Source organism: Camelina sativa, chromosome 16 (genome assembly GCF_030686135.1).
Source record: "Camelina sativa cultivar CO46 ecotype springtype chromosome 16, ASM3068613v1".
NCBI lineage: Eukaryota > Viridiplantae > Streptophyta > Magnoliopsida > Brassicales > Brassicaceae > Camelina > Camelina sativa.
In genome coordinates, this window is record NC_141895.1 from 11574622 (window position 1) to 11596548 (window position 21927).

The following is a 21927-nucleotide window of genomic DNA, read 5'->3' on the forward strand; positions in this document are numbered from 1 at the left end:
TTCTGGGGACGAACTCGAGCAGCACTCGACCGAGTGTAGGTCGAGTACAGGGTCGAGCTAGACTAAACGTGAAAACACAGCAACACAATAAAAACAGAGCAATGCAAAAACGAGTCAAACAACAAGCAAGCAATGATATTTAGACTAAGATATTAATAAACAAAGAAGGCCTTGAGGAGGGATTCATGGGCTGAGCTAATCATTGTGGTTATCTAACTTGGTCAACAAATCTCAAGCAAACTTTGAGCTAATCTCTAGACATACTATTCTAAGACATGTTTAATCCACTCTCATGGCAAGAAACAATCAAACCTATGCATTTCTAGACTTGTTCTCACAAAGTAAAGCCTAATGGTAAGCTCTAGATCTAGCCTTATCTATGCTCCTTAAACATTGGTGTGATGCTAAGATGCTTGAAACCAAACCCTACCTTCTCAGATATAGGATCAGCATTAAGAACATCTAGCCTAGAAAAGATCTACAACAATCAAGCTTGACCAAATCAAATAAACCACAAGATCAACCCAGCCTAACCCATCCTCAAGGTCCTAAGAAATCTACTCACAAGAACACATGGTGAAATAAGTCAAAAACCCAGAAAATATTGAAACTTGCATTATTAGAAAGATGAAACAGAGATCTACAATATTGATGAAGAAATGAAACTCGAAATCTTAATATCTTGAAAGTTATGAAACCAACAAAATACAAGAATCTAGTCTTTCTTTCTTAAACAAGTACAAAATCTAAAAATAAAAGAAAGTGCAAAAGGAATAAATCTAAAAAAGGTAAAAACTAGGTTTTAGACTCTCTAAAAAGCTGGACTCTTTGGTGGCTACAGGTACAAGGGCCTTATATAGGAGGTGAGGTGGAAGCCCTAAAAATACAAAAAGTCAAAGCAGTCAACGGCTCGGTCAACTCGACCAGTGCTCGGTCGAGTGGCTGGTCGAGCTGGCTTCTCTCGTGCATTCTCCACTCGGTCGAGTCCTTCTCAGCACACGGTCGAGTGTCTGGTCGAGTGTGCGGTCGAGTTGGACTCCGGACCTTGATTCTTCAGCCTTAACTCTCTTGTTTTCTCCTCAGGATTGCTTCACTTCTCCTCAGCATTGCTTCCATGCTCCTTAAGCTCCAAAATCACCTGTTTATGCATGAAAAGATGCAAATGCAATGCAACTATACTCTAATGCATGATTAGTCCTAAAGCTATACAATAATGGCCTAAATGGATAGCAAAAGATGCAAAAGTTGTGAATACACTAAGGGAAAACAAGGTAAAATATATGAACATCATCTTGCACATTTTCCTGCAGAACATCAAGCTTTTCTTAGCCAAATCGACAAGCATTGGGTTCCCCAAACATATGATGAGGCCAAAGACCAACAAGTATGGCGTGATGCGGTTCAAGCTGAGAGAACGGCTATGGAGAAAAATCATACATGGGATGAGTCTGACTTACCAAAAGGGAAGAAGGTTGTCACATCATGCTGGATCTTCACTATTAAATACAAGAGTGACAGGGAGATTGAACGCCATAAGGCTCGCTTGGTTGCACGCGGGTTCACACAAACGTATGGGGAGGACTATCGTGATACGTTTGCTCTGGTGGCCAAACTTCACACTGTCCGAGTCATTCTCTCGTTGGCCACTAACCTAGATTGGGAGCACTGCAAATGGACGTTAAGAATGCATTCTTACAAGGCGAGCTTGAAGATGAGGTGTATATGCGGCCACCACCCGGTTTAGAAGACATTATCGGTCCGGGAAAAGTTTTTAAGCTCAACAAGGCTATTATGGTCTTAAACAGTCGCCTAGAGCTTGGTACCACAAACTTAGTACCACCTTGCTTGGGAGAGGCTTTCGCAAATCAGAATCTGATCACACACTATTCACACTACCAAGTGACAAAGATATTGTAGTCATTCTAGTATATGTTGATGATATCATCATATCTGGAAATGACAAGGTAGGCATTCAAGATACTAAAGAGTTCCTTAAATCAGTATTTGATATTAAAGATCTTGGAGAACTTAAGTATTTCCTTGGGATAGAAGTATATGGATCTGTTGAGGGATTATTCCTATCACAAAGAAAATATGCACTTGATCTCTTGAGTGAAGCAGGAAAGCTTGGATCAAAGGCTGTGACAACAGCACTTGAGGAAAACTATAAGACAGGAGGAAAGGGGGAGCTTGAGGCAGCTCCATTTGAAGATGTCACACGATATCGACGTTTAGTGGGTAAGCTTATATACCTTCCCATTATTCGGCCTGATATTTGTTTTGCTGTGAACCAGGTGAGTCAACACATGCAAAACCCAACTAGACACCACTGGAACATGGTGAACCGAATTCTCAAATACATCAAAGGATCACCAGGACAAGGCATCTGGATGGGAAGGAATGAAAACACTGAATTGGTGGGATACTGTGATGCTGACTATGCTGGAGACCGAGAGGATCGTCGATCTACTACTGGGTATTGCACATTCCTAGGAGGCAACTTGGTAACTTGAAAGAGCAAGAAGCAAAAGGTGGTGTCACTATCGAGTGCCGAGGCCGAATATAGAGCAATGAGAAAGCTGACTACCGAATTGATGTGGTTAAAAGCCTTACTAAAGGATCTTGGAATCGAGTCTACAAGGCCTATCACGATGCACTGTGACAATGAAGCAGCTATCCACATAGCCACAAACTCGGTGTTTCACGAGAGGACAAAACACATTGAAGTCGACCGTCACAAGGTGCGAGAACAGATTCAGCTTGGTGTCACTCTCCCATGCCACACCAACACCAAAGAACAACTAGCTGATATCCTTTCCAAGGCAGCCAGTCCACAAGTGTGTGAGTATATTCACTCTAAACTCGGTCTTAAAGACCTTACTCGGCCATGAGTTTACCTGACATGGCACCTACACTCTTTTTTCCTTATGTATAGTTTTTTTTCCCAAGTGGTTTTCCATACTAAGGTTTTTAATGAGGTGGGTGCTCATTAGTCCAAGCTTGATTGATAAAGTCATCGATTAAGCTTGAGGGGGAGTATGGGAACTCACACGCCTATGTCCGTACGTCTGTATGTCCGTACTTCCGTACAAGGAATCGAGTTGGGCCGTCCGTACAGTTGAGAGGCCTAACGATCCTAGTCCATGAACAGAATCCCTCAACGGTCACCAACCACTCTAGAATCTTCTTAAAGAGCCGTTAGGCGACTTGGTCCAAGTTGTGCAAGTGGGAGCTTAAGTCAAAGTCACATGTGCAACCTAAGAGGAGAGGTCGCTATCATTGTGTGTATGTGTGCATAGAATCATAGTAGGATATTCCATTTGTAAACTGTCTATATTTAGTTTGTAATTATGATCTAAATCAAGTAAGAAGTTACTTTCTTCTTCTACACTTCTCTCTCTATTCACTCTCCCTTACACTCCTATTCGATCACTAAACCCAAAACCGCAAACTCTCTTACTCTCAATATACTTCCTCTTCTTCTCTTCTTCTTCTAATCTAAAACTTACAGTCTAAACACTCCAAATTCATCCCGAACTCTTACAATTAGTTAAATGCATTGGAATGTCAAAAATTCTGACCCTAGAAATAGTAACAAAGCTGTTTACTGCTTAGAATCAACATTTTCTCGGTTTTACCCTCTTTTGGGACAAAATGGGTAAAAGTGTAATCTAAACACTCAAAATTCAACCCGAACTCTTATAATTAGTAAAATGAATTGGATTGTTACATATTTTGACCCTAGAAAGAGTAACATAGCCGTTTACTGCTTGGAATCAATGTTTTCTCTCAGTTTTAGCTTGTTTTCTCGGTTTAAGCCTGTTATGGGATAAAACGGGTTTAAGTGTTGTCTAAACACTCCAAATTCATCCCAAACTCTTACAATTAGTCAAATGCACTGAAATGTCACACATTCTGACCCTAGAAACAGTAACAAAGCTGTTTACTGCTTTAAATGAATGTTTTCTCGGTTTTAGCCTATTTCAGGACAAAATGGGTAAAAGTCGTGTCTAAACACTCCAAATTCAACCTGAACTCTCATAAGTACTCAAATACATTGGATTGTTACATATTTTGACCCTATAAAGAGTAACATACTTTTTTACTGCTTCAAATCAATGTTTTCTCGATTTAAGCCTGTTTTGGGATCAAACGGGTTTAAGTGTTGTCTAAACACTCCAAATTCACCCTGACCTCTTAAAATTAGTCATATGCATTGGAATTTCAAACATTCTGACCCTAGAAACAGTAGCAACGCTGTTTACTGCTTAGAATCAATGTTTTCTCGGTTTTAGCTTGTTTCGGGACAAAATGGGTAAAAGTGGTATCTAAACACTCAATATTCAACCCAATCTCTTATAATTAGTCAAATGCATTGGATTGTTACATATTTTGACCCTAGAAAGAGTAACATAGCTGTTTACTGCCGAATCAAGGTTTTCTCTCGGTTTTAGCTTGTTTTCTCGATTTAAGTCTGGTTTGGGATAAAAACGGGTTTAAGTGTTGTCGAAACACTCCAAATTCAACCCGAAATCTTACAATTAGTCAAATGCAATGGAATGTCACACATTATGACCCTAGAAACAGTAACAACCCCTGTTTACCGCTTAGAATCAATGTTTTCTCGGTTTTAGCCTATTTCGGGACAAAATGGGTAAAAGTGGTGTCTAAACACTCCAAATTCAACCCGAACTCTTATAAGTAGTCAAATACATTGGATTGTTACATATTTGGACCCTATAAAGAGTAACATAGTGGTTTACTGCTTCAAATCATTGTTTTCTCTCGGTTTTAGCCTGTTTTCTCGATTTAAGCCTGTTTTGGGATAAAACGGATTTAAGTGTTGTCTAAACACTCCAAATTCATCCTGAAATCTTACAATTAGTCATATGCATTGGAATGTCAAACATTCTGACCCTAAAAACAGTAGCAACGCTGTTTACTGCTTAGAATCAATGTTTTCTCGGCTTTAGCCTGTTTCGGGACAAAATGGGTAAAAGTGGTATTAAACAGTCCAAATTCAACCCGAACTCTTATAATTAGTCAAATGCATTGGGTTTTTACATATTTTGACCCTAGAAACAGGAACATAGCTGTTTACTGCTTCGAATCAATGTTTTCTCTCGGTTTTAGCCTGTTTTCTCGATGTAAGCCTGTTTTGGGATAAAACGGGTTTAAGTGTTGTCTAAACACTCTAAATTCATCCTGAACTCTTACAATTAGTCAAATGCATTGGAATGTCAAATATTCTGACCCTAGAAACAGTAACAACACTGTTTACTGCTTAGAATCAATGTTTTCTCGGTTTTAGCCTGTTTCGGGACAAAATGGGTAAAAGTCGTGTCTAAACACTCCAAATTCAACCTGAACTCTTATAAGTAGTCAAATACATTGGATTGTTACATATTTTGACCCTATAAAGAGTAACTTAGTTGTTTACTGCTTCAAATCAATGTTTTTTCTCGGTTTTAGCCTGTTTTCTCGATTTAAGCCTGTTTTGGGATAAAACGGGTTTAAGTGTTGTCTAAACACTACAAATTCATCCTGAAATCTTACAATTAGTCATATGCATTGGAATGTCAAACATTCTGACCCTAAAAACAGTAGCAACTCTGTTTACTGCTTAGAATCAATGTTTTCTCAGCTTTAGCCTGTTTCGGGACAAAATGGGTAAAAGTGGTATCTAAACAGTCCAAATTCAACCCGAACTCTTATAATTAGTCAAATGCATTGGATTTTTACATATTTTGACTCTGGAAAGAGGAACATAGCTGTTTACTGCTTCGAATCAATGTTTTCTCTCGGTTTTAGCCTGTTTTCTCGATGTAAGCCTGTTTTGGGATAAAACGGGTTTAAGTGTTGTCTAAACACTCTAAATTCATCCCGAACTCTTACAATTAGTCAAATGCATTGGAATGTCAAACATTCTGACCCTAGAAACAGTAACAACGCTGTTTACTGCTTAGAATCAATGTTTTCTTGGTTTTAGCCTGTTTCGGGACAAAATGGGTAAAAGTGGTATCTAAACACTCCAAATTCAACCCGAACTCTTATAAGTAGTCAAATACATTGGATTGTTACATATTTTGACCCTAGAAAGAGTAACATAGCTGTTTACTGCTTCGAATCAATGCTTTCTCTCGGTTTTAGCCTGTTTTCTTGGTTTAAGCCTATTTTGTTGAATCTAGCGGAAGTAAATAGAGAATTAGCGAGTTTAGAAGGGAATGGAAGGATAAGAGAAAGATTCTTATTATTATTATTAGAAGGTTTACAATGTAGGCGCAAGCCTTTTAATAGGGAGACAACTAGGGTTTTCCCCTTTTTACATTCGAATATCTAAGTGATAGAGACATAACGAGAGAGAGAGGGTTGATCCCCAAGGTGATAGTGACCTCTCCTGGTCTCCTAGGACGACATATGTGACTATGCAAACATGTGACTCTTCCTCCTCTTATCTCCTAACGGCTATCAGAGATATTTTGAGACTTCTCATGATCGCATGGGCCTTAGATGAACAGGCCTCTTCCCTTCCTTATGTAATCTTGGTGAGACTCGACCTTTATTAGACATATGTACGGACGTCCGTACGGTTGTGGCTAAGTCCCAAACATGCCATGATCAATACTCCCCTCAAGCTTATCCTTATGAAATGGCTAAGCTTGGAACCCATGAAGCATCACCTCATTAAAAACCTTAACATAGAAAACCTCATGGGACAAAACTATGTTAAGGGAAAAAGAGTGTGATGTTTACTGCTTGGAATCAATTTTTCTCTCGGTTTTAGCCTGTTTTCTCGGTTTAAGCCTGTTTTGGGATAAAACGGGTTTAAGTGTTGTCTACACACTCCAAATTCATCCCAAACTCTTACAATTAGTCAAATGCATGGAATGTCACACATTCTGACCCTAGAAACTGTAACAACGCTGTTCACTACTTAGAATCAATGTTTTCTCGGTTTTAGCCTTTTTGGGGACAAAATGGGTATAAGTGGTGGCTAAACAATCCAAATTCAACCTGAACACTTGTAGTTAGTCAAATGCGTTGTATTGTTACATATTTTGACCCTAGAAAGAGTAACATAGCTGTTTACTGCTTCGAATCAATGTTTTCTCTCGGTTTTAGCCTGTTTTCTCGGTTTAAGCCTGTTTTGGGATAAAACGAGTTTAAGTGTTGTCTAAATACTCCAAATTCATCGAAATCTTACAGTTAGTCAAATGCATTGGAATGTCACACATTATGACCCTAGAAACAGTAACAAAGCTGTTTACTGCTTAGAATCAACGTTTTCTCGGTTTTAGCCTCTTTCGGGACAAAATGGGTAAAAGTGGTATCTAAACACTCAAAATTCAACCGGAACTCTTATAATTAGTAAAATGCATTGGATTGTTACATATTTGGACCCTATAAAGAGTAACATAGTGGTTTACTGCTTCAAATCATTGTTTTCTCTCGGTTTTAGCCTGTTTTCTCGATTTAAGCCTGTTTTGGGATAAAACGGATTTAAGTGTTGTCTAAACACTCCAAATTCATCCTGAAATCTTACAATTAGTCATATGCATTGGAATGTCAAACATTCTGACCCTAAAAACAGTAGCAACGCTGTTTACTGCTTAGAATCAATGTTTTCTCGGCTTTAGCCTGTTTCGGGACAAAATGGGTAAAAGTGGTATTAAACAGTCCAAATTCAACCCGAACTCTTATAATTAGTCAAATGCATTGGGTTTTTACATATTTTGACCCTAGAAACAGGAACATAGCTGTTTACTGCTTCGAATCAATGTTTTCTCTCGGTTTTAGCCTGTTTTCTCGATGTAAGCCTGTTTTGGGATAAAACGGGTTTAAGTGTTGTCTAAACACTCTAAATTCATCCTGAACTCTTACAATTAGTCAAATGCATTGGAATGTCAAATATTCTGACCCTAGAAACAGTAACAACACTGTTTACTGCTTAGAATCAATGTTTTCTCGGTTTTAGCCTGTTTCGGGACAAAATGGGTAAAAGTCGTGTCTAAACACTCCAAATTCAACCTGAACTCTTATAAGTAGTCAAATACATTGGATTGTTACATATTTTGACCCTATAAAGAGTAACTTAGTTGTTTACTGCTTCAAATCAATGTTTTTTCTCGGTTTTAGCCTGTTTTCTCGATTTAAGCCTGTTTTGGGATAAAACGGGTTTAAGTGTTGTCTAAACACTACAAATTCATCCTGAAATCTTACAATTAGTCATATGCATTGGAATGTCAAACATTCTGACCCTAAAAACACTAGCAACTCTGTTTACTGCTTAGAATCAATGTTTTCTCAGCTTTAGCCTGTTTCGGGACAAAATGGGTAAAAGTGGTATCTAAACAGTCCAAATTCAACCCGAACTCTTATAATTAGTCAAATGCATTGGATTTTTACATATTTTGACTCTGGAAAGAGGAACATAGCTGTTTACTGCTTCGAATTAATGTTTTCTCTCGGTTTTAGCCTGTTTTCTCGATGTAAGCCTGTTTTGGGATAAAACGGGTTTAAGTGTTGTCTAAACACTCTAAATTCATCCCGAACTCTTACAATTAGTCAAATGCATTGGAATGTCAAACATTCTGACCCTAGAAACAGTAACAACGCTGTTTACTGCTTAGAATCAATGTTTTCTTGGTTTTAGCCTGTTTCGGGACAAAATGGGTAAAAGTGGTATCTAAACACTCCAAATTCAACCCGAACTCTTATAAGTAGTCAAATACATTGGATTGTTACATATTTTGACCCTAGAAAGAGTAACATAGCTGTTTACTGCTTCGAATCAATGCTTTCTCTCGGTTTTAGCCTGTTTTCTTGGTTTAAGCCTATTTTGTTGAATCTAGCGGAAGTAAATAGAGAATTAGCGAGTTTAGAAGGGAATGGAAGGATAAGAGAAAGATTCTTATTATTATTATTAGAAGGTTTACAATGTAGGCGCAAGCCTTTTAATAGGGAGACAACTAGGGTTTTCCCCTTTTTACATTCGAATATCTAAGTGATAGAGACATAACGAGAGAGAGAGGGTTGATCCCCAAGGTGATAGTGACCTCTCCTGGTCTCCTAGGACGACATATGTGACTATGCAAACATGTGACTCTTCCTCCTCTTATCTCCTAACGGCTATCAGAGATATTTTGAGACTTCTCATGATCGCATGGGCCTTAGATGAACAGGCCTCTTCCCTTCCTTATGTAATCTTGGTGAGACTCGACCTTTATTAGACATATGTACGGACGTCCGTACGGTTGTGGCTAAGTCCCAAACATGCCATGATCAATACTCCCCTCAAGCTTATCCTTATGAAATGGCTAAGCTTGGAACCCATGAAGCATCACCTCATTAAAAACCTTAACATAGAAAACCTCATGGGACAAAACTATGTTAAGGGAAAAAGAGTGTGATGTTTACTGCTTGGAATCAATTTTTCTCTCGGTTTTAGCCTGTTTTCTCGGTTTAAGCCTGTTTTGGGATAAAACGGGTTTAAGTGTTGTCTACACACTCCAAATTCATCCCAAACTCTTACAATTAGTCAAATGCATGGAATGTCACACATTCTGACCCTAGAAACTGTAACAACGCTGTTCACTACTTAGAATCAATGTTTTCTCGGTTTTAGCCTTTTTGGGGACAAAATGGGTATAAGTGGTGGCTAAACAATCCAAATTCAACCTGAACACTTGTAGTTAGTCAAATGCGTTGTATTGTTACATATTTTGACCCTAGAAAGAGTAACATAGCTGTTTACTGCTTCGAATCAATGTTTTCTCTCGGTTTTAGCCTGTTTTCTCGGTTTAAGCCTGTTTTGGGATAAAACGAGTTTAAGTGTTGTCTAAATACTCCAAATTCATCGAAATCTTACAGTTAGTCAAATGCATTGGAATGTCACACATTATGACCCTAGAAACAGTAACAAAGCTGTTTACTGCTTAGAATCAACGTTTTCTCGGTTTTAGCCTCTTTCGGGACAAAATGGGTAAAAGTGGTATCTAAACACTCAAAATTCAACCGGAACTCTTATAATTAGTAAAATGCATTGGATTGTTACATATTTTGACCCTAGAAAGAGTAGCATAGATGTTTACTGCTTGGAATCAATGTTTTCTCTCAGTTTTAGACTGTTTTCTCGGTTTAAGTCTGTTTTGGGATAAAACGGGTTTAAGTGTTGTCTAAACACTCCAAATTCATCCCAAACTCTTACAATTAGTCAAATGCATTGGAATGTTAAATATTCTGACCCTAGAAACAGTAACAACGTTGTTTACTGCTTAGAATCAATGTTTTCTCGGTTTTAGCCTGTTTCGGGACAAAATGGGTAAAAGTGGTATCTAAACACTCCAAATTCAACCCGAACTCTTATAATTAGTCTAATGCATTGGATTGTTACGTATGTTGACCCTAGAAAGAGTAACATAGCTGTTTACTGTTTCGAATCAATGTTTTTTCTCGGTTTTAGCATGTTTTCTTTGTTTAAGCCTGTTTTGGGATAAAACGGGTTTAAGTGTTGTTTAAACACTCCAAATTCATCCCGAACTCTACAATTAGTCAAACGCATTGTAATGTCACACATTCTGACCCTAGAAACTGTAACAACGCTGTTTATTGCTTAGAATTAACGTTTGCTCGGTTTTAGCCTGTTTGCGGGCAAAATGGGTATAAGTGGTGGCTAAACAATCCAAATTCAACCCGAACTCTTGTAGTTAGTCATATGTGCTGTATTGTTACATATTTTGACTCTAGAAAGAGTAACATAACAGGTTCCACAGTTTTTAAATTATTATAGCCAAAATGGCCTACAAATTTTTCCAAAAAGGTAAAAGATTGCTTTGTTTCCATAAGAAATAAAAAATCAGGCCTATTTTTATTCCAGAGATCTCTAAGAATCTCTATAGTAGCCACATTACCCAGACCCTGGCAATTCCAACTTAGAATATTCATTTATTCGTCCTTGATTTTGGTGGTTTTGCTCCACCTATACCGCCCTTCACCACTTCCTGAGATGTCGGACCATACCGCTGTCAACCCCAACTTGACCATGAGAAGAGGGGCGCTTCCTCGGAGACAAAAGCAGTTGAGCGTTCCGTTTCTTAGCAGAAACCCCCTTAAGCAAAGCAACCCTCCCCTTTTGTACTTTCTCACCAGCAGCCAAAGAGTCTGAAGCATCCTTGTTGACATACGTGGGACCGTCTTCCTCACCTCCCATTTCCTCCTCTAAGACAATGAGATCCTCCTTTACTTAATACACCCCCTCATTACTGATTTCTACATAGCCCTCAACCTCTATATTAGGTTCCTCGATCGTTACCCCGCCCACATCATCTCCTTTCCCCTTAGGATCCCCATCACCCCCTTGAAGCATCCAAAATATCACCACCACCCCTCCCTCAAAACATTCTCCCCCACATTAGCCTCCAATGAATCCGTATGGCCTGGACCAGAGTTACCAACATCAGGATCAATGACCACACCTGTTGGAAGAACAAATCCCTGCTCCCCATCCTGCAAACCCATATGAGGAATATGCTGCGTCGGCTCCTGCACCACATTGATACCCTGAGTACTCGACTGGAGCTGATTTCCCCCTACTGACCCAGGAGAACCCTCCAAAATCTGTCCCTCCTCAGCAACCCCAGCTTCACCAGAAAAAGATGCCATCGCAATCCCCTCAACAGTCAAATCCTGAAATAAAGCATTCTTAACAAGCTTCGACTGCGAATTAGCAACCCCAGGCGCCCTTGTCGCCTCTGGTCCCTGAGCGATAACAAGATCATGTCGCTGTCTTTGATGTCCCCTAACACCACCTTGTCGTCCCCGGTGGTCCTGCTGATTCCCCGGATCAGACATCCCCTTGTTCTGAGACAAAGCACCCTTGTTGGATCCAACATAACCAGTTCCCCTTCCCGAATCAGCTAGAAAAGCTCCCTTATAACTCATGAGCTGACCCTTCTCACAAGAATCCTCTGAGTTAAACCGATCACCGCGATGAGACTCACGCTTAGACAATGGACATGCCTCCTCATCATGACAAAGATTGAAACAAACTTTGCACCAACCATACAGACGCTCAGATTTCAGTTTCACAATCGTCACCTCCGCACTGAAAACTCAACATCCGTTTCAAAACAAAGCGGTTTGAGCCCATCTACCGTAACCTGCACACGACCTCTATCAATGTCCACCTCTTCAACAGTCCCCAAAGCAGACCCAATGTCCCTAAACGTTGTCTCTGCCCAAAATTCAATAGGGACATCTGACACACGAATCCAAAACTTCAAAGGGGAGGGATAATTCGGATCAACCACAGGAGTCCACCTCACTAGCGAAACCATCCAAGAATCAAAATGGAAAGGCTCTTTCTTCAAAACTTCGACAATATCAGCTTCGTCTTCGAAATCAAATTGAAACTTGCCCGATCCTAAATCAGCCCCAGCTACCTTCCCCTCCACTTGCCAAACACGCGGCAACATAAGAAGTAAAGACATCATGTCTTGCATTTGGGGATTAAAGCATCGCCCAATAACCGTCTTTGAGTACCCAGCAATAAGAGCAGATTTATCAAAGTACGAGATCGTAATCTTCCGTCTGGGCCTCAAATTCTCCTCCTTCTGACCTGCCAACCCCTTCCGCATAAGTCCACTTTGAGACATGACAACCACTATCAACTCCCCCAAGAAACTCAAAAACACTGAACTGAAAAACCCAAAACAGCAAAAGCAGGAAGAAAAAATGTAGAGACCCAAAAATATATAATGAATATCGAGGTATGCCTTCCTACAGATATCCAAAACCACTTTATACCAATTCAGAGGCCAACACATATTACAGATCGGGGAAACAGTATCAATCAGGGGAGATAGGATCCAGCCAGATTGAAAATCACATCGTAAAAACCCCAATAATTACAATGAAATCCCAACAGAATCGCCGATTGAAAACTCCATTTCCATAACCTCCGAAATCCATAAGGAAACCAAATACTACCCAACCGTGAGTCCTCCGCCACAGAGAAAATAAACAAGGAAACCCTAGATCGAATCAGATCCCCGAGCCCCACCCTGAGAAACGAGATCCTCCATATCTTCTGCCAGATCTGAACATCCTTTGAGTGATCCCTCTTATCTGAAAACCTTGGGGACCCCAGGATACCAGAGAAACCGACGACACCTTCACCACCTACCCCACGACCTAAAGGCCCCGACCCAATGAAACCTCGCAACCTCTTACCGGAAAAATTCCCAAACCCATACATACACCAGAACCCTAGAATCGCCGCTCCATCGCCTTTCCCTCTCGTTGTCTTTTTTCTTTATTATCCAACGTTCCCTTATAAATACAAATTATTACTATTTTTTTTGTCAACTACAGTAAAACCTCTATAAATTAATAATGTCGGGACTATAAAAATCTATTAATTTATAGAGGTTTTAATTTCTTGATAAATTAATAATTATTAATTTATAGAGAAGCTTTCCTAATTTGGTAAAAAAAATTAATTGTTATAACTAATATTTTTATAAAATCAATTACAAGGAAAATAATAATTATTATGTTTTAAATATAACACTCAAAGATTTTTATATGGTAAAAATATTAAAAATGAACTCTAACAAAAATTGATGTGTATATATATATACACATGTATTTAGATAATTTTATATAATTATTAATTTATCTTATTGATGGGAATATATATTTATAAAGGATTTTCAAATAAATTATTATTTTATTATATTATCGAATTGTGTCCAAAATTATACTATTGTCATTTTTGAGACCAGAAAAAATCTAGAGATTATACCATAGTACCCATAGGGCCTAGGCCATAGTGAATTTGTTGTTTACTTACTCTCGGCTGGGGTTTTTTCTTTTCCTTAATTTCCAAGAATCGTCTCTCTCTATTCTCCAATTCCCAAATTACTAAAGGAGGAGGAAGAAGAAGAAGCAACGATGTGGTTGGAGATCATCTGCGGTCTCGTCATCTACCAACTTGTCCGCCGTTTCTTCTCCGACGACGAGTTCACCGACATCGAGACTTCCGATTCCACTGCTCTCTTCTCCGTTGCTCACAGGTTTCCCAGATTTTCACATCTCATCATCTCATCTTCGATTCTCTCTACTTACCTATCCAAGACTCCACTGAATTTGATTTTGATTTTGATTTTGGTTTCAATTGAATTTGCAGACTCGAGAAGCTTTATGGTGGGAAAGCTTATGTAGGGCTTCGGATTCCAGATTCAGACACTGCTTCTAGACAGGACATTGATGTTGTTCTCGTCACTACTAAAGGAGAAGTGTTAGTGGTCGCTGTGAAGAATCTATCTGGGATCGTTACGGTAACGAGTGATGGTAGCTGGGTTTGTGAAGGTGGCAAGTATCATACAACTGAGACTTACCCTGACCCTGTAAGTTTTGTTTGATGCAAATCATTACACAATATGCTTCTAGTTTGAACATCCAATGGATTTGTTGATTTGATGTTCTAGATTGGGATGGATACATGAAATGACCTAAATATTTTGGAACTCTGCTACCTAATCTTGTTGCATATAATATGTCAAAAATATCACTGTTTACATTTAGAGACGGATTTTGCTGATTACACGAATATATCTATCTGTAGTCTGGACACAGTGAATTTGATTTTTCTTGTCAAAGCAAAGTTGAACTGCATCATCCATCTATGCAGCTTAGTTTCTAATATGTAGATTCTTGTTTTCTCAGCTGGCTCAAGTCAAGAAACAAGCTTCAGTTCTTGAATCATATCTTGAACAGAGGGGTGTTACTTTACTAGAAGGAAATGTGTCTTGTAAAGTTGTGATTCCTAATCCAAGTTTCCGGTATGTATCCTTATCCTTTCTATCGTCATGTTTACAAGAGCTAGACAAGATAACTTCACTTTTTAACTACAGAACGCTTTATAGCGCGTGTGCGGGCCTGGCCATCTTAGTCTGGAAAACATTTTTGTATTATCCTAGTGGTGCATAAACATATGCTTCTGTTTCTTTCAGTACAATTCATGCATTCCCGAGTGAGGTAATTACCTACGAAGAGTGGCAACACCTGAAACCAGTATCAAGAGGCAAACTTTCTGGTTGGGTTAAAGGCGCATTCAGCACAGGAAAAGAGATGCAGGAATCGTCGCATCAAAAACTTAATTTCATCCTTGGCACGGCACCAATGTGGGATAGGTCATACCACTTATATCATTATTGACATTCAATTTATATTGTGTTGAGTTCCGGAGAGTTTTGAGTTATCTTAAAACCTTCAATAAAGTAGCTATGTATGTTCAAGGATTTTTCATAAAACGTTGATTATGCTTGCAGAGTGGAGCTTAAAAGTAGCAAAATTGTGTTAGGGGAGTTCCTCGAGTTTAAAGGAAAGCAGGAAGATACCCTGGCTTTAAGAAATATCAAAAGATCAAAAGTCGACCATGTCTCTATTCAGAAAACAAGCATGTTTGGATTAGGTAATTTCTCTTTAGAACTTGATTATGCGTTCGCGTGTGGAATTAATTAAATAATGATTTGGGTTGCAGCTCCTTCGAGGTTGCAGGTTCTGTACTCGTATAGGGACTATAGAAGTGAAGGCAGTTCAGGGGCAGAGTCTAAAGAAGTTACCGTCCGTTCGAGCACTGAGGCTCTGTTTCAGCCACGAGACTCCCCAAAGATGAAGAAATTCAAGCTATCGTCTCTCGTCTCCATTTCACTAAGTGCCTAACTATGAAGTGAGTTTTATATTATGCAGCAGCGGAAGGTTGTGTCAATATCTACTATGTTAATTACATTGTCCATGACCGAATTAAGCTTATTATTCACAAGAGTATCATCAACCTTTGTATGTCTTCTTATTTTTACAATCTACAAAGCCTTATATGAAACGCTTCATTTATTGGAAACTTGGTGGTGTTCACTGTTCAAGACATTGTTAACTCCAAAAAGAATATTAGAATAACAAGAAACAACGACAAATCATCTTAATAAGTAACCCTGCTTCTATACATAATCTTGCAGATAATAAATGAAATGTTCGTTCTTTGCAGTACGCTAAAACTCACAACAAAAACAATTCAAGAAAAAAAAAAAAAAAAAGAGAGAACAAGATCAAAGGGGAGTGTCATAGACAATCTAAATCTTGATTTGGAAGCCATGTGAAAGCATATATCAAATATAGAGCTATACTCTCAGAAATTTTAATACGATAAACATAAACCAAGAAAAGCCCTTTTGCAAAGAGACCCTACTTTTGACTGCTACTGCTTGTACTCTTCTTTTTAAGCAGGTTTCCAAATTTCCGGAGCAAAGGTTTCTTCTTCTTCATATGTTGTTCCTTTAACAGCAAATTTCCAGAATCTTCGGTGTGGTCTGTTGAAGAGAAGCCATTGCTATACTGATCCATGTTCTCACTGCCTTCTGCTTTCGACTCAACTTCCTCTTCTACAGAGTCGAGCTCGGTCTCTCTCTCGGGAGATACTTCGCTTTTTTCTATCTTGTAGCTCTCCCACATCTTGAATTCAGGCTCCACACTGTCTTTATCTACTCTCCCTTCTCCTTCAGCTCTGTGAGGTACCCTATGAGTTTCACCCATCAAATGTTTATCAATCGCTTCCATGGGACTTTCTTGTACCAAATGTTCTCTGCTTCTGTGCTGAAAAGGATCAGTCTTTGTCTTTACATCCCCATTCCTAGGACCATTTACTTCGGAAAACTGAACCAAGTCATAATCTTTTCCGATGTTGGTAAGGTCACCGTTTCCAACCTTTGATGATTCTTCCATTTTCTCAAGGGCCGCGGCAGCTTCCCTGCCTTTTAGTTCGGTTTCTTTTTCAAGTAAGCTCTCTTTCAGCTTTGACAACTCCTCTATTTTCTTTGCTGTTAAAGCATCCTGCGTTTTAAGCGCTTGGTTTTCTTGCGTAACTCTTTGAAACTCACTTTCCTTATCAAGCCAACTTTGCTCTAGATGTAGTAACTCATCAATCTTTTTCAAAGACAAAGCCTCCTTGGCCTTGAGCTCCTCGTTTTCATGAAAGACACCCTGCAGTTCGTTCTGCTTATCTATCAAACTCTGCTTAAGATTTGTCAACTCTTCAATCCTCTCGAGGGACGAGGCTGCTTCAGCCTTGAGCTTCTCGTTTTCAACAATTGCAGCCTTGAGCTCTTTTTCTTTGTGAATCAAACTTTGTTTCAGGTCTGACAGCTCGTCTATCGTCTTTAGTGATGAAATCTCCTTGGACTTCAGCTCCTCATTTCCGCAAACAACAGCCTGTAACTCATTCTCTTTAACGAGCAAACTTGCATTAAAATTTGATAACTCTTCTATCCTCATTTGGGCGAGAGAGTCCTTGGATCTAAGGTCCTCCATCTCCACGACCATACAATGCAACTCATTTTCTTTATTAAGCAGATCCTCTTGCACCTTCGACAACTCCTCAATCTTCTTAAGATAAGCAGTCTCCCTTTCTTTGAGCTCTTCTTTCTCATGAATAGAACTCTGGAGACTGTTTTCTTTTTCAGATAACATTTCATGCAATTTTGACAACTCCTCAATCTTTTTTAGATATGCAGTCTCCCTTTCTCTCAATTCCTCATTTTCCTGAACAACTGTTTGCAATTTGCTCGCTTTATCAACTAAGCTTTCATTCAATTCTGACAACTCCTCTGTCTTCTTAAGTAATGTAGTCTCTCTTTCTCTGAGCTCCTTACTTTCTTCAGATATTTTCTGCAGATTGGTTACATTATCAGCCAAGGTCCCATTTACCATTGACAATTCCTCAATCTTCTTAAGATAAGAAGCCTCCCTTTCTTTGAGATCCTTACTTTCTTGAGCAATGCTTTGCATATTGGCTACATTATCAACCAAACTCTCATTCGTCTTCGACAACTCCTCAATCTTCTTCAAATGAGCAGCCTCCCTTCCTCTGAGCTCCTCAGCCTCTTGACTAATGTGCTGCAGTTTGGTCTCTTTACCAACCAAGCTCTCACTTGCCACTGATAACTCCTCAATCTTCTTAAGATAAACAGTCTCCTTTTCTTTGAGATCCTTACTTTCTTGAACAATGCTTTGCAAATCTGTTAAGTTATCAGCCAGGGTCTCATTCACTACTGATAACTCCTCAATCTTCTTAAGATAAGCACCTTCCTTTTCTTTGAGATCATCACTTTCTTGAACAATGCTCTGCAATTTGGTTACGTTATCAACCAAGCTTCCATTCGCCATTGACAACTCCTCAATCTGCTTCATATGAGTCGCCTCCTTTTCTTTTAGCTCTTCAGCTTCTTGAGTTATGCTCTTTAACTTGGTTTCATTATCAACCAAGCTTTCCTTAACCTTCGACAACTCCTCGATTTTCTCAATTACAGAACCTTCCCATTCTCTGAGGCTGCTGTTCTCTGCCATGACATTCTTTAGCTCATCTTCTTTGTCCAACAAGCTCTCTTTCAGTTTCATGCTTTCAGCTTTTGCTTCTCCAAGTGTTTCCTGTAGATACTTGACCTCCCCTTCAGCTTCTTGGAGATTATTTTTCAAATTGACTTCTGCCTCCTTCTTTGCACATGCATCTTCTTCACTTTCTTTGATCAAATTCACCAGCCTACTTATTTCTTCCTGCAAAGGCAAATTTTCTTCTTCTGATTTCTTCAAACTGCCCATCAGATGAAGCTCTTTCTGTTCCCACCCAGCCTTAGAGTTCTCGAACTCATTCTGGATGCTATCTACAGCACTTTTCAGACTATCAATTTCAAATCTAGCATCCTCAAGCATTTGCTCATACTTTTCATTTGTCTCCTTTGAAGCCAACTTCAAACTGTCAAACTGGGATTCACAGTGCCTGAACTCCTCTTGACATGCCAAAAACATCTCCTTTGCTTCCCTCGCTTCAGTAGATGCTTCCTGCAAAGCCAACGTCAAGCTATCCATATCTTTCTTGCTTTTCTCTTCTTCCATCTGACAGCGTTCCAGTTCTATGGAAAGTTGAGTCTTTTCATTCATTAGATTCTGAATATTTGATGTTAGAGTCTTTTCATTGTCCAAGGCCCTAGTTTTTTCCTCTTCGGAGATCTCAAGCTCAGATTTTATTGATTCAAAAAGTTTTTCCATTTTAGAAGCTTCTTCTTTTGCGATGCAAACCTGGCGTCCAGATTCCTCAAGATCTGTTCTCAGCGCTTCAACTGTTTTCTCTAGCAACTCAAGCTTTTCTTTTTGTGCAGCATTTTCGGATTTCATCTCATGCAGCACATGATTACATTCGGCCAGCTGCTTCATAACGGATTCCACAGATTCTGAAGCAAATGTCTTCAATCTATTTGCTTCTTCAACATGTTTTTCAAGTTCATGAACCTTGTTCTTCCATTCTTCTGCTAAGCCATTAGCGCAAGATTCAGCCATTTTAGCAGCTTCTAGATCAACGTGAAGTTGTTCAATTGATTGTTCATGCTCCTTCAGACTATTCTCAAGGATACTAACTTTTTCAAGGTCCCCTCTCAACGTTTCAATCTCAGACTTCAGTTTAGACACAATCTCGTTACCTTCAATAGCTTCTTTTTCTTCCTTGGAACCGAGCAATGCCTTTAACCGGCCTAATTCAGAAGAAAGAATCTCAGCCTTCTCAGCATGGATTTCAGCAATCTTCGTGGCTTCCTCAGCATGGCTTAGCGCCTTGTTTTTAGCATCAGCGGTCATAGCCAATTCATGTTTTACACTCTGAAGTTCTTCTGTGGTAGAAAGGAGAGCTGAGATGTCCAACGCATGCTGACTTCTAATAGACTCTAGCTCGTTCCTTGCATCCTTTGTCTGAACAGCTTCAAGTCCAGCCTGTTCCAGTTCAACAGATCGGAATTTCTCAACCTCGAAACACTCCTCAGCTCGTTTCTGAGCTGCCAATGCCTCTTTGAGTTTCTCATTGGCTTCTTCTACAAGTTTCTCGGATTCTTTAAGATCATCTATGGCTTTAGCTTTATCTTTCTTGAGCAATTCTATTTGCTCATCGGCTTTCTTTAAATCCTCCTGAATCTGATTCAGTTGAGCTTGAAGCTCCGACCCTTTCACCAACCGTGAATGCACTTTCTGAAAATGTCAACGAGTTTAACAGATGAGCCTTTTTCACAAACAACAACAAACAAACAGAAGCCCATAGTGTTGCAACATAAAAAAAATAAAAATAAAATAAAATTATGATATACAGTCATTTCACAATGGTGATGAATTCATATGGTAAATCATCAATGTCTTAATATTGCTAAGAAAAAGATTCATGAATCAGTTGGAGTGGGGTCAGTAACTTGCCTCGGGTGTAGGAATCCTAGAAGGCCGACGATCAGGACCAGGCTTTGAGTTTACTGTTTGAGGAGAACGGTCAAGCGAAAGACGAGTATTTGGCACGGGGGAAGCCGAATTGCCATCGGATTTAGTAGGAGTAAGTTTACTCAGTCGGGGAGGTGGTGGTGATGGTTTACTACGAGGAGTCTCCATCAACCCAGTTCTGCAGTAAGCATGACCAATAATACAATGTAACATTTAATATCAATGAAAATGCTTTCACAATTTATGGATCTTCTTACAATTTTACCAAAACAAGATTATTATAGCAAGTTCCCAAAGTCACAACAAATTTCACCTGACTAAATTCATCTAAGTTCCCAAAATCACAACATTTACTAGACTAAACCAATTTAGGTTTTAAAATCTTCAGCACAACAAGAAACAGATCCAATTGTCAATTCACAGATCATTTGCATCTACTAGAGATCATCTCAGATCCAATTGTATTAAAAACAAGATGTGTAAGAAAGGGTGAAAGTACTTACTTGGTTCTAGATGCCATTGTTGTAACAAAAGAGGAGAGATTGAATTGAACTGAGAGAGAAAGAGTGAATGCAGCTAAATTCTCAGCATTGCTACAAGAGAAAAAGAAAAAGAGAAGTCAGATCGACTTAGGTCTTCAACTTTCGATTTGGATCTTCTTCTGAGAAACTTACACAAAGACTTGAACTTTAGCAAAAGAATGGTAGGAGAAAACTAATAATGAGTAATGGGTTGCGCTGTCTCCATAGTGGTCACCCTCTCTCTTCTTTCTTTTTCTCACCGTTTTTTTTTCTTTTTCTTTTCTTTTTCTTATTATTAGGGACAAGAGAGAATAATAAAAGCTGTGAGTGTGAAGTAGACCAAACAAGTTGGCTTTATTTAATAATGGAGGTGGAGAATAAATCTCTCTAACGATCTGAATTAAGACAACAGAGTTGAGATCTTTGGGGTTGTGTCATGTGGACTTCATGTGCTCTCTTTATCAATCATTCTGATTTCTTCTCTCTTAATGAGATCTGCTAAGCTTATCAGTTTAAACTTAAAAAACACAGCTAATTTACTAACATAATAACCACATTTTAGTTTACTATATGTTTGGGTATTTAATTTTGACATAAAAATAAAAAATAATTCGTTTAATCAACAATGGGTTCAGATACTTATATACAAATATTTCACAACTCTCAATATTGGACAATTTTGGAGCAAATACAGCCAATATAGCACCACTCAGATTCACATGTGCACAATGTGAGGTCTTAAGTCTAGATAAGTTTACCAACGACATTTGGTATGGTGAATGTTTTTTTTTTACAGAAACACATTAAAAAGTTTATTTGGACACTGAACAGTCTTATTGTAACATCCACGAACCAAAATCTCGATTTAGGGATTGCATCGGTCGATGCATGTGTGTATCGGTCGATGCAAGGTTGTTTTCTGCGGACGAATTTAAGTGAAACGCTGCGTTTTGGGCAAAAGAAAAGGGGAAAAACCCTTAAGTCGTTTCTTTTGTCTCATTAGTTGTTTTGGCTGCTTTTGAGAGAGAGAAAAGAGAGAAAGAGCGTTCTTGGTGTTCTTGGTGATTTTTCTGTGGATTGGTGGCTTTCATGGTGAGATCTG

General features: G+C 38.9%; 2 protein-coding genes across 4 annotated transcripts; one reads left to right on the plus strand and one right to left on the minus strand.

Moving 5' to 3' along the window:
• The first annotated feature begins 13660 nt into the window (after positions 1 to 13660).
• On the plus strand, positions 13661 to 15904 carry LOC104773314 (uncharacterized). 2 transcript variants are annotated; one of them, XM_010497893.3, is made up of 6 exons: positions 13661 to 14075; positions 14189 to 14408; positions 14728 to 14843; positions 15015 to 15194; positions 15333 to 15475; positions 15545 to 15904. In XM_010497893.3, the coding sequence occupies exons 1-6, from the start codon at positions 13954 to 13956 to the stop codon at positions 15724 to 15726; spliced, it is 963 nt and encodes a 320-aa protein (XP_010496195.1). In that variant the 5' UTR covers positions 13661 to 13953; the 3' UTR covers positions 15727 to 15904. The 2 variants fall into 2 exon arrangements, with proteins under 2 accessions (XP_010496195.1, XP_010496196.1); XM_010497894.3 differs by having other exon boundaries at positions 13834 to 14075; positions 15562 to 15904.
• Positions 15905 to 15982: 78 nt separating this feature from the next.
• On the minus strand, positions 15983 to 21369 carry LOC104787487 (putative WEB family protein At1g65010, chloroplastic). 2 transcript variants are annotated; one of them, XM_087490555.1, is made up of 4 exons: positions 20979 to 21369; positions 20808 to 20897; positions 20287 to 20482; positions 15983 to 20067 (listed from the first exon to the last, which is right to left on the minus strand). In XM_087490555.1, the coding sequence occupies exons 2-4, from the start codon at positions 20822 to 20824 to the stop codon at positions 16246 to 16248; spliced, it is 4035 nt and encodes a 1344-aa protein (XP_087346681.1). In that variant the 5' UTR covers positions 20825 to 20897; positions 20979 to 21369; the 3' UTR covers positions 15983 to 16245. The 2 variants fall into 2 exon arrangements, with proteins under 2 accessions (XP_087346681.1, XP_010511385.2); XM_010513083.2 differs by lacking the exon at positions 20979 to 21369 and having other exon boundaries at positions 20808 to 20958.
• Between the last annotated feature and the right edge of the window lie 558 nt (positions 21370 to 21927).

What these genes read in the sequence shown, in the direction of transcription:
- LOC104773314 (XM_010497893.3), top strand. Translation starts at nt 13,954, where the DNA reads ATGTGGTTGGAGATCATCTGCGGTCTCGTCATCTACCAACTTGTCCGC. An exon ending in CTGAGACTTACCCTGACCCT is followed by an intron (nt 14,409 to 14,727) that starts GTAAGTTTTGTT and finishes TTGTTTTCTCAG; the next exon opens with CTGGCTCAAGTCAAGAAACA. An exon ending in ACGGCACCAATGTGGGATAG is followed by an intron (nt 15,195 to 15,332) that starts GTCATACCACTT and finishes TTATGCTTGCAG; the next exon opens with AGTGGAGCTTAAAAGTAGCA.
- LOC104787487 (XM_087490555.1), bottom strand. An exon ending in CTAGGATTCCTACACCCGAG is followed by an intron (nt 20,068 to 20,286) that starts GCAAGTTACTGA and finishes TGACATTTTCAG; the next exon opens with AAAGTGCATTCACGGTTGGT.